The 11,164-nt window shown below is 38.2% G+C and overlaps 1 protein-coding gene across 2 annotated transcripts in view; it reads right to left on the bottom strand.

The window, feature by feature from the left end:
• LOC140339400 (zona pellucida sperm-binding protein 4-like) overlaps window positions 1-5,757 on the bottom strand; it is a 23,106-nt gene extending 17,349 nt beyond the window's left edge. For both annotated transcript variants that reach the window (XM_072424101.1, XM_072424102.1), the window contains exons 1-3: window positions 5,574-5,757; window positions 3,881-4,002; window positions 2,745-3,093 (exon numbers count right to left, since the gene is read on the bottom strand). In XM_072424101.1, coding sequence (XP_072280202.1) covers window positions 2,745-3,093; window positions 3,881-4,002; window positions 5,574-5,742 — 640 coding nt within the window. In that variant the 5' untranslated portion in view covers window positions 5,743-5,757. The remainder of the gene's footprint in view (window positions 1-2,744; window positions 3,094-3,880; window positions 4,003-5,573) is intronic.
• Between the last annotated feature and the right edge of the window lie 5,407 nt (window positions 5,758-11,164).

Here is an 11,164-nt window from a genome sequence, read left to right as displayed (position 1 = left end):
CTGAGGGAGACAGGTCAGGGGTGGACAGATAGATTTGAGTGTCATCAGCATACAGATGGTACTGTAAGCCAAAGGAGGACATGAGACTGTGTACAGAGAAAAGAGGACCGGTCCAAGGACTGACTCTTGGGGAACACCAACAGGGAGGAGAGTAGGAGAGGAGGAATTACCATTGAAAGAAAAGGAGCAGTCAGACAGATAGGAAGCAAACCAAGAGAGAGCAGTGTCACGGATAGGGAGAATAATGGCATGTTTGAAAGCGGAGGGGTAGATACCAGTAGAAATGGAGGTTGAATAGTTCAGTTAGGGCGGGGCCAGGGTGGAGGCATGGGCAGGGAGTCGATCAGAGGGAATTGGGTCAAGCGGACAGTAGACGGAGATGAGAGAAGAGAGGAGACTTCATCCACAGTAACAGGACTGAGGGAGGCAAGTGATGGTTTACAGGTGGAAGGGGTAGATATGGTTGGAGTGGCCCGGTGAACAGAGACATCATGTCTGATTTGTCAATTTTATCCCTGTCTTGGGCAGGGAAGGTAGTTGTGGGGGGAGCAGGTGTGGGGTTTAGGAGGGAGTCAATTGTTGAGAAGAGGCTACGTGGGTTGGAAGTTTGAAAGGAAATGACAGCGGAGAAATAATTTTGCTTGGTGACCGCGAGTTCAGTGTTGTAGTCTGGCTTTGTAGTCCATGAAGTGAGCGATGAGGCCAGATTTCCCCCACTTGTGCTCAGCTGCACGAACAGGCTTTTGTAGATGTTTGGTGTGATTGTTGTGCCAGGGTCGGGGGTTAGCAGGACGGGGGTAGCGGAAGGTGGCAGAGGCAACTCTATCAAGAGCCAGAGAGAGAGTGTGATTGAACCAAGTGGCAGCTTTATCCGGAAATGCGATTTTAGAAAGGGTGGGGGGTTCGGGACGCAAGGCAGTTTGATAATAGGTTGTGGTCAACATTGCGGATATCTCTATGCCATTGACCATTTCTGGGATGTGGCAAAGGGGGCCAAGAGTTTGATAGGTTGAAGGTGATAAGGTTGTAATCATAAAGGGGAAATAGCGAGTTGTCAAGGAGGGTGGGGTGTGTAGGCCGACGTGTCCGGCGTTGTGTGTGGCCGTTTATGTTCTGTGTGAGTCCAAAGGAGGAGGTAATGGAGAGCAGTTCTTTTATCAGATAATCCACCAGTACATATTTCCAGGGGAGCTACAGTAGAACATGTGTTATAGAAGTGGAATTTTTGTGTTGTCAGGTGTCATACAACTCAGGATCTGACCAAAAAGTGTAGAAGTGAAGTGGCCTCTGACAAACCTCTGAGCTGTATCCTAGGGACACAAATTCTAATATTTTTTATATTTCCATTACAAAGATACATACAACAGTCAGCATGTTGAAGCATTATAGCCAGATCATCTATAGGTGATCAAGAAATGTTCTTCTAAGCCTAAGGAAGCCCAAAACCCCTCTTTAGCCTATTCCCAGAATCCCAGACATGCCTAGTTGGACACCATATTTTGAACTAAAAATCTGCCCTCTTGCAGGTCAAATAGAAAACCCAAAAAACCTTTAACTTTGAAAAGAGCACTCAAAACCCATCTTTTCAAAACTTGCCTACCTATCTTCTTCTGTCTCCTAAAACTCTGTCTACTTCCCACCAATCCATATCTCCCCTACTATTGTGTAATACTTCCCTAAACCTTCTAGATTGTAAGATCTTCATGGCAGTGTCCTCTCCTCCCGTGTCACTGTCCGTATCTGTCTGTCATTTGCAACCCCTATTTAATGCACAGTGCTGTATAATATGATGAATAATAATAAACCTGCAGAATTCACCAAATGAACACACCGGTTCAGCCCTGCTACACCTTGCTGGCATTGGATGGTCATATCAGTTACTCCTCTGTGTACTGGCCTAGAAAAAGTCATTTTAGGGAGATCTCATACAGAATATTTTATTTGCCATGGTCATGAAGTGGTTCATAGATCCCAACTACTCTAATGACTGGGTCTTGCACAAGCAACCTGAATAAGGCAAACCAACCTTTACTTGACTATATTTCACAGTTATTCCGTTTGCAGATTTGAAACTGTGGTTGTCAAAAGTATTGGTTCGTGCTTCTTCTAAGCATGTAATGGAAGTCTTGTGTGAGTATGGCAAAGGTTAACAAATTGGTTACCATTTCCCCAAGATGGTCCATTTCAGCCAGCGTGTGTTTGTTGTTCAACAGGGTGAGGCTGTGGAGGCAATGGTCTGAACTTCCCAAGCCAAAAATACTGCTTTTTTTCCCCAAACAAGTAATTTTAGTACAAAGTGTGCCTAAGCAGTACCATGAAACATATTTCTGAATTAATATTTCTTAATGTATAATATAGCAAAAGTTCACTTTCTAAATCCTGTTCCAATTTAAGGTGTTTGCCAACCCCAAGAAGTAAGGTTTAGGTAAATTCTAACGTGCTCCAATAACCAATGGCTTCCCACATGTCAGACAAACTTGGTGTCATTTTCAAGGCCTTAAAAATAGTAATTGGAGTTGGTCCATAACAAAGCCTTTCATTAGAAATAAAGCCAAACATCCCTTTCATTAGAAATACTACAGAGAACATCCCATCCTGCAGCAATAGTAATTCCGCCTACAAGCATCTGCATAAACTGAAAACATCAGTTTTGTGTAAACTGGACCTGTAAACTGTTGTCAAAGTGACAAATTCTAAGAAAAATTTATTCGGTCTTGCCCTAACATGGCCAACATTGTCCTCACCTGGAAAGGTTGTAGATGTTGTTAGACGTCCTACAATGGGTAGGGGGCTTGTCGTAGTCACAATAACCTCTTTTGTTACAAGCCCTTTACCAGGAGTAGTTGTTGGTTTGACTTCACCTTCACCCTGAATACCACCGGGTTTAGTTGACAAACCTACATGTCCTTGGGTGGAAGAACTGCTGAGTGATGTTGTCCAAGTGGGCACAGTAGTCATCTGTCGCACTCTAGTACTTCTAGGCTTTTGGGTAATCATTCGAGGTTTCTTCTTTTTTGATTTTGGACAAACAATGTCTATGTCCTCAGTTTTGTTACTGCCAAACAAGCGCACACGTAGGTTCCATGACTCCTCCTACCAAGGAAGAGGAATAAAAAGGTCTCATACTGAAAGTAGACCATTAACAAACACTTCAGTAATCACTAACAGCACTAGTTCAGCAAGGATACAGACTTGGGACAACACCTTTTACAAATGAAAGATAATTATACATATATATATATATATATATATATATATATATATATATATACACACATACACACAATATATGTGTCTTCACACAATATCAGCACATTAGTTATGTATCTTTACTCTGTAGTTGTAACATCTTGCAGAAAAAAAACACTTTTTTTTTTTACACTTATTTTTACCATAAACGTTTCAGCTCCATAAACTGCCCAACTGGTTTTAACATAAAACAACCTTTAGAAATGCTACTTGCCTAGTTGTTATGATGATCCATTGGCATAAATACCTTTGTCTTGCTAACTAGGAACAAGTAATCACATCAGAAAGTCAGGACTCGGCATACTTGTTCCCAATCAGCAAGTTGATTTACTCAAGCCAGCAAACATATTAGCCAAGCAAAAAATGTTTTGTGAAAAAAAAATCTTTGTAAGCATGTTTTTAGTGCTAGACGATCTACCAAAGGCGAGCAGGTTTTTGCTTGACCAAATGTGTTAACAGCCAGCTTAGTTTTACTATAATAAAGTTGGGAAGAAGCAGGTAGGCAGTTGCTTTAATATTAAAAATAATACCTCCCTGCCATAATTTCCAACAGTTAGGTTTTCCCACCCATCTTTGAATGTTCCAGCCACTCTCGATACATCAATATTAAAAATAAATATTACATACAGACCTCCCGAAATGAAATACAGATATGATAAGACACAAAGAAGATGTTTTCTCCATTTGGCTTTTTAGCGGAGAAGACACATTTTGAAACACATCCATCAAGATTATAAGCCATTCCAAATTCATCTAGAACAAAGCAAAAAAAGATAAAAAGAAAAAGAACACTAAGAACAGATTTCTAAGAGCTGCATTAAATGTGTTTAGACAATAACAAAAATATTAAACAAAAAAAACAAAAAAAGTAAAACACTGGACTAAGGATCACCCCAAAACGTTTCCATTTCTCCTGCAGCCAGTCCTCATCTCTCTATGTTCCCCTAACTACAAAAGTAGTTTATTTCATGTTTATATAAGGGCATTATTATGAAAAATCTACTCATTGCCTACTCTCCTATCAGCCCCTAAGGCGGCATAAAGTGTGTGATCCATTACACTACCCCAAACCCACCAATACACAGACCTACCTGCATTATTTCCCATCAACCTGGAATACAACATCTCTATCTAGATCTCTATGTATTGCACCATAATAAAATAATACATGGGGAATTTGAAAAAGTAAAGTTGCAAGGAACTGTGATGTTGTGTTGTAGCAGATGTTGTGGAGATGTACAGATGTCACGTCAAAGTGCCCAAGGAGCCTATTACACAAATATATCATACCTAATATTCTCTTCCCTCTTTAGGGAACAAATTCCAAGACAGGTTTTATGAATGAATATTTACACTTTAGATTTTATATACCTTTTAGTCTCAAGGACAATGGTCACCAGCTCAAATAGATTGCAAAATCCCTGGCAGCTATACAGCCAGCAAGTAATGCTTCACAGTCCTAACCCTTCACCACTTTATCCAAAGTTAAAGGCTGTATAATGCGGTGCCATTTAAAAATCACAGCAAACCAATGCATGAAACATGCTTTACCAAAGAGTGCGGAAGAAAAATAAAAAGAAACTCAAAGAGCGTTTATCCTGGGTTATGTATTCAAAAGGCAAGACCAAGGCTTCACTCACTGGACTTCGCACCCTGGTTGACAAAGCCAGCAGTGGGCCCCAGAGTAGAAATGACTTGGGCTCCCCCTGTTTTCTGAAGGGGGTTTAAGGCCTTCATGCAGCGGCACAATTTGCACCTCCCCATGTTTGCCCCTCATTCTATATATCCATTTATGTGGATACCGGTTCCCCTGCTGCAGGGATTGATGCATTCATCCTTCTGGATCAAATGTCTCTGCAGGACATTTATGCTGAAAGGAACAACAGCATCAGCTGGGGTAACAGGTATTCAGGTTCAATATATGAAGCAGCATTGGCAGCAAAGCTGCAAAATTTCAACACTAAGGCTGCCAAAAATTGCAATCTTCCCCTACAATTATGTAAAGTCATTAAAAAAAAAACAGTTATTTGACCAAAACATGCCCAATTCTAATTGCACCAACACCCCACACTGCTTTGTGACATATTGCATGTTATACCTCCAGCAATACATTTAAATAGCTACCAACACACACATATATATATACACATATATATATATATATATATATACACATATATATATATATATATATATATATATATATATATATATATTTACACAAACACACACACATACACACACACACACAAGGGAAGTGTATTAAGACCAGAATTATCCACAAGCTAAACAGCTGATCCTACATGAAATAATTTGGAACTCACCCCGGACAAGAAAGGTTACTTCTTTCCCCAAGAAACCTGGTTCCACTTGAATTTGAACCCCTTCCACCCCACACAAGTAGTCAATTTTAGTAATATTACTGCACAATCCAAAAAGGGGCCACACAGCGAAAAACAAGAGCCAGGCACCATCCAGCACTAAGGGCATCATTCTGGGAAAGGTAACACAGGCACCCACTAGAGGTCTATATATATAATAGCAGGGTGTGGTCACTTTATATAAAAGTTTTTGTTAAGCTATAGGTAGCAGTCCAAAAGGTGTTTTGGGGAAAATAGGACACTAAAAAAAAAAAGGTCTAATAACTGCCAAAAACTGCTGTTTAATTTGTCCTAAATACAGTAACTGACCAAGTAACCCAGTCCTCTCAGCATTCACCAGAGATATTGTGTTCAGCAACTCATTACACTGATAAATATTGGTTTTACAAGGATTCAGTATTCCTTATCATTGAAACATTTGTCTATGGCGGCTCACTGAGGACAGCAAGTGGCTGTTTGGGGGAAGTGCATTAGGATTCCTTCAAGTTAAACAATGCATTAATTGCATTAATTTAATACACATTAATTGCTGTGTTTTTCATATTTTGGACTTTTGTTGGGAGCATTTTAGCATACATCTGAATGAGTGCAGTACACATAGCCAATTTTGCCCATAGGGTCCCTGGTTTGAATTTGAGTAATTTGAATTACGTTTTTCTGTTCTCCATATGTTTGTGAAGGGTTCCTGCAATATCCTGCAAGCTTGCTGATAGGTTAATTGACTTTCTCCTAAATTACCCTCAGGCTGTGTGAATGTTATATGACATGGTAGAAGGAAAAGGGTGGCCCTTCCTCTTTAGAGGAGGGATTACCAATAATAACCCAGTGCACGCTTTTTGTGGAGTGTTTTTGCATTTTTCACTTTTTTTCCGAGCACGGGGTGTGTTTTTCACGAATCGCAAGATTCTAAAAAAAAAAAAAAATGACATGGTAGAAGTATTAGATTCTAAGAGATGAAAAGAGATTTGACTATGAACTCTGTATACTATATAACTATAAATAAATGAGCATAACATCACCTATGAACACTGAAGTTTGGTAAATAGACACATACCATAAACACCATTAAGTGCACCTCGCTTGTCTGACCAATAGGTGTCGCAGTTCAATTACATTTGCACTGTCATGTCTGCAAATTGAGCAATAATTACTATTTTTTATCATGACTGCATAATATTAAATTTTTTAACAAAGTTACCAGTTATCACACAGTAGTCACATAAGAATTCTAATGCATCATTTATACATAAATTACGTATCAGCAAAAGTGTCAGCAAAGTTAAAGCAAAAAAATATGTGTGCATTCAAGGATTGTAGCATGTACGCCTATCCTTTTTCATCCTCTCAGAAACGTCAGTTTTCTGAAAAAAAAAGGATATACGGTACTCAAAAAGGAAAGTTCCGTCTCCTGCTAAGTTATGAAGTATGCATACAATTTAATGCATTTTTAAAAACCTTATTTCTCTTTAGTATTGGTTTAAAATAAGAATTCCACAAAATGAAAATGTTAGGGGAAAATGTGTAATAAAGTATTTTGGTTCTAACATAAAAGGGAGATATAGAATCAACAATAGGGGCTTATGACCAGATCACCAATGTATACCACTTTTACAAAGAGCTGGTGCAATCAAGTATAAGACGATTAGGCTACGTATCACTTTATAAGGCTTTAGATTCTGAAAATGTAAAAAACAGCTCTCTCCTATGTAGAGCCAAATTTCTAACTGCAATATAAACTATCTGCATTACAGAATTGCTCTAAAAATTGAATACTTTGGGGTTGTCTCCAGCCTCAATATTTTTTGACTCATGCCTGGAACAAGCATGCAGTTTAAGTAAGGTAATGTCAATGCTCCTTATTTTTTTGGATCAGAATATTAGCCAGACAGTGAGTATTTCTTGATCAGCATACCGACTAATCAAAATGGGGACTTTAGACACTTTGGGGTTGTTGGATTTTCAACATCTTAAAATATGTCCATAGTAGAGGTACCACTACTGTAATAAGTAAGCGGTCAAGAAACGCATCACCCATTTGAAATATGATGAAGGGATACTTTATGTATATGAACCATCCAAAAACACATTTTTAGGATGTGTGATTGTAAGGTGTTTTAATATATATTGGTGTTTTTTAGTGTATGTGGAGTAATGAATAACATTTTGTATGTTTTTTAGTCAGTATTTAGGTTTTGGTTTTTGAATATGAAACAATATTTGTTCCTAAACTACTGGTGTTTTTTTGGGGCACACATATATTTTTCTTGTGTTTGATAACATTTCTTGGTCAGCAGTAACAGACATTGATGCTTTTTTAGTACTGATTTTCTTTGGAGCCCTGTAACTACCATTTTTTTTATGGTATATGGTATGGGGATTTAAAAAATGCTAATACATTTTGTCTGTGTCCACAAAGTATTAAAAATTCCCCAGGTAACCTGGCCTGTCTTGTTTGACCAGATTTACTCTTTCATACGAGTCCATTAACAAACTGTTCTACCTTTCCTTGATAACCTTATACTGGTCATTTCTATCCTATGTAGTCAATCTTTAAATTTCTGTATTCATTGTTGAATGTGCCTTCTGTATGCAGCTTCATCCTCCTTCTTTTGAGTGCATTAGAAGAGTAGGTCAAAGTGATGAGCCCCAACAAGCTGCTGAAAGCACTTCTGAGTCTCAGCCCTGGCCAGCTACTGACAACACATTTCAATCTTTCCAGGACAATTACAAGCTTTGCTTTCTCTTCTGAAAGATTCCCCCACCCACAATGGATTAACCAGATCCATTAATGGATCTAATTTATTTATTAATGGATCTAATGGATGTGCCACTTCTCAGATCTAAAAATTCGGGTTTTTTGCATTGCAGCTCCTGAAAGATCCTCTCCAGTGTGCACAATTACATCAACTCATTGTTCCAAGTGGGTCAAGGCTGGTGCAAACAGGAACCTGTTACATTCTACTCACCTTTCTCCTCTTTACATATGCCCTCCCCACCCAAGGCATAAATTTGAATGCTCAGCTGAACTGTTTGTTTTTATGCAGACTATGCACAGACACCTCAGTTTTATACAAACAATGTAAAGATTAAGAACAAAAAACAGCAACATAGATAACATGCATTGCAACATGTACACAGTTGTAATCCTGCCAGCACTACAGCTATTGTGCATTAATCCCTGAGTGTTGTATGGCTTGCCTTGAGTGGCATGATATGCTCTCTCACCTTGATACAAAGCTCAGGTTGATAAGGACATAATCTCACTTTTCTGCATTTGTGATGAGGCAGCAATCCTTTGACTGACAGGCAAAGAAATAGAGTATTCACAGCCTTTGGATTTAATCATTTCTTCTATCCCTCTTCTGTCAATGATCAAAACACTGGTGCCAAAACACTAGAGTTGGTGATTATCTCAGCACATCTGTTTTTGCATTGTGTCAATCTTATTAATGCAATAGCAATGCAGCATATAAAACATATCCGTTTGTTCCTTCTAAAATCGAGTGGCAAGGTGGTTGCTGTTTGCGCACATTTAACATCAGCCGGTTGCTGTTTGCGCACAACCGATCAGCCGAAAATCGTTCACAAAAAAGGTGACCAACAACTAAGCAACAACCCCGACAAATGAGATGTTGTTGGAAATGAACGACCATCACGGCGGATCTGATTGGCTGACGATCGTTCACTATCTGTCGTTCAGTGATTGTGCATGTTTCTGCGGTACACTTTCTCCTTTACATGTCCCTCCCTGCATCGTTCAAACGATTGTATCTAGCGTGTGTACACTATTGGTGGATTATATTTAAACGATCATATCATTACAGCATGTACAGAATTGTGCACGATACCATTGTTCAAATATAATCGTGCTTATTCTTTGAACGGTCGTAATCGTTTGTTTTCTAATGATAATTATTGGAAGTGTGTACCTAACATAACAGTGCAGAAGAAGGAACTCAAGGAAGCGAGAGCAAAACTCTCATCCCCTCTCAACTGTTTCCACCTCCATGGCCCTAGGTTGTCATTCTTGTTGCTGAGTGATTGGAGCAGTGACAATTACATTACTACTCCATTTATATTTTGAAAAGGGATCTTCCAACTACTCAGAGAACCAGAAATATTTAGGATGAAGTTTGGATATTTTGGGTAGTTTTTAATCAAGGTAAAAAAACAGATTAATTGTCACTCCGACAGGAAGGTATAGACACACAAAAAAGGCTAATTATATTAAGCCTTAAAGTGAAACTACACATTGTGGTTTAAAGTTTCTAAGCACTTATTTTTGAAACTGCAGCCTAATTTTAGATTTTGTATCTTTCTAATCATGGATTAGATTTCCCCTAAGGAAAATTAGTATTTATATAGACATGTGGGGGCAATCCCTGACCTTCTTTAAAAACCTATATCACAACTATTGGAGATAGGGAAGAGTGGCCTCTTAAAGTTTGAAAAGAAGCAAATAGCACATCCCTACTGTGCCCATATTTTGCAGACCATGAATAATGAACACAAAAAAAAATGTATTGCTACAACTGACAACTAATTTTTTTCACATTTATATTTTATTTCATAATGGATTTTCAAAATATTAAATAATAAATATAAAATTTTAAAGCGGAACTAAAGTTCCCTTTTTAAAAATTTCCAATCAGGCAAGGGCATTATTGCACATGTGATACCACTTCTCCATTAAAGCAGACCTAAACAATTTTTTTCCCCTTACAGACAACCATTTTATATAACATTAAAATTACAATTTTTGGATGGGAGGTGGTTTCAAACCTTTTTTTTGTAAAAACAAAAAGGTAATGCCCCTCCCCTTTTTGTCTTGATCACAGCAGTGGTTTCTGCACTTGTACTGCATTATTTGTTGGCTCTTTATAAATAAAGTTTACTTAATATTAATAATGATAATCATTCATTCAGCCATATGTTGCAGTATGGTGCATACTGATTGTCTTATCTGGATCAACTATGCAGATCACAAAAGTCAAAGTGAAATGAAAGTTTCTTATCTGCACTCTTGTATATAAACTTTACCACACCTGACCATGTGCCTGAACTATGTTTAGATTTACCAAATGTATTTAATATACAGTATACCTTCTCTATTCTTTGGTTATACATCTAAATGAAAGTATATAGTCAGGTTGTATTAGAATCCCAATAATGCAGCACTGTGTACCTTGGAGGCAGTCATTTGACCCAAGTACAGCCTTACTGCAGTAGGTTTGGTCCTAAATGAAGTTTCTCTTTCCATTCTAAATATCCCGGTTTGACTAGTGTATTTTACATACTTCTGTGGATACTACTGTGTTTGGTGGTTTCTGGAGCTTTAACAGAGGAAGTGTAAGGAAAAGTTCATATTCAGGAAAGGAAGAAATAACTATTCAAGTATCCAAGATATTCAGTAAGACCAGGACAAACTTGGAGATCAGACACTGCCTACACCTAAACTAGCACTTTTAGGTGAACTGAACATTTGTGCTGTCCTCATTATTAAAGCTGTTTTTCTTTAAATGAAGGCCACATTT

This window comes from Pyxicephalus adspersus, chromosome 10 (assembly GCF_032062135.1).
Source record: "Pyxicephalus adspersus chromosome 10, UCB_Pads_2.0, whole genome shotgun sequence".
NCBI lineage: Eukaryota > Metazoa > Chordata > Amphibia > Anura > Pyxicephalidae > Pyxicephalus > Pyxicephalus adspersus.
This window is presented reverse-complemented; position numbering and strand designations above follow the sequence as displayed.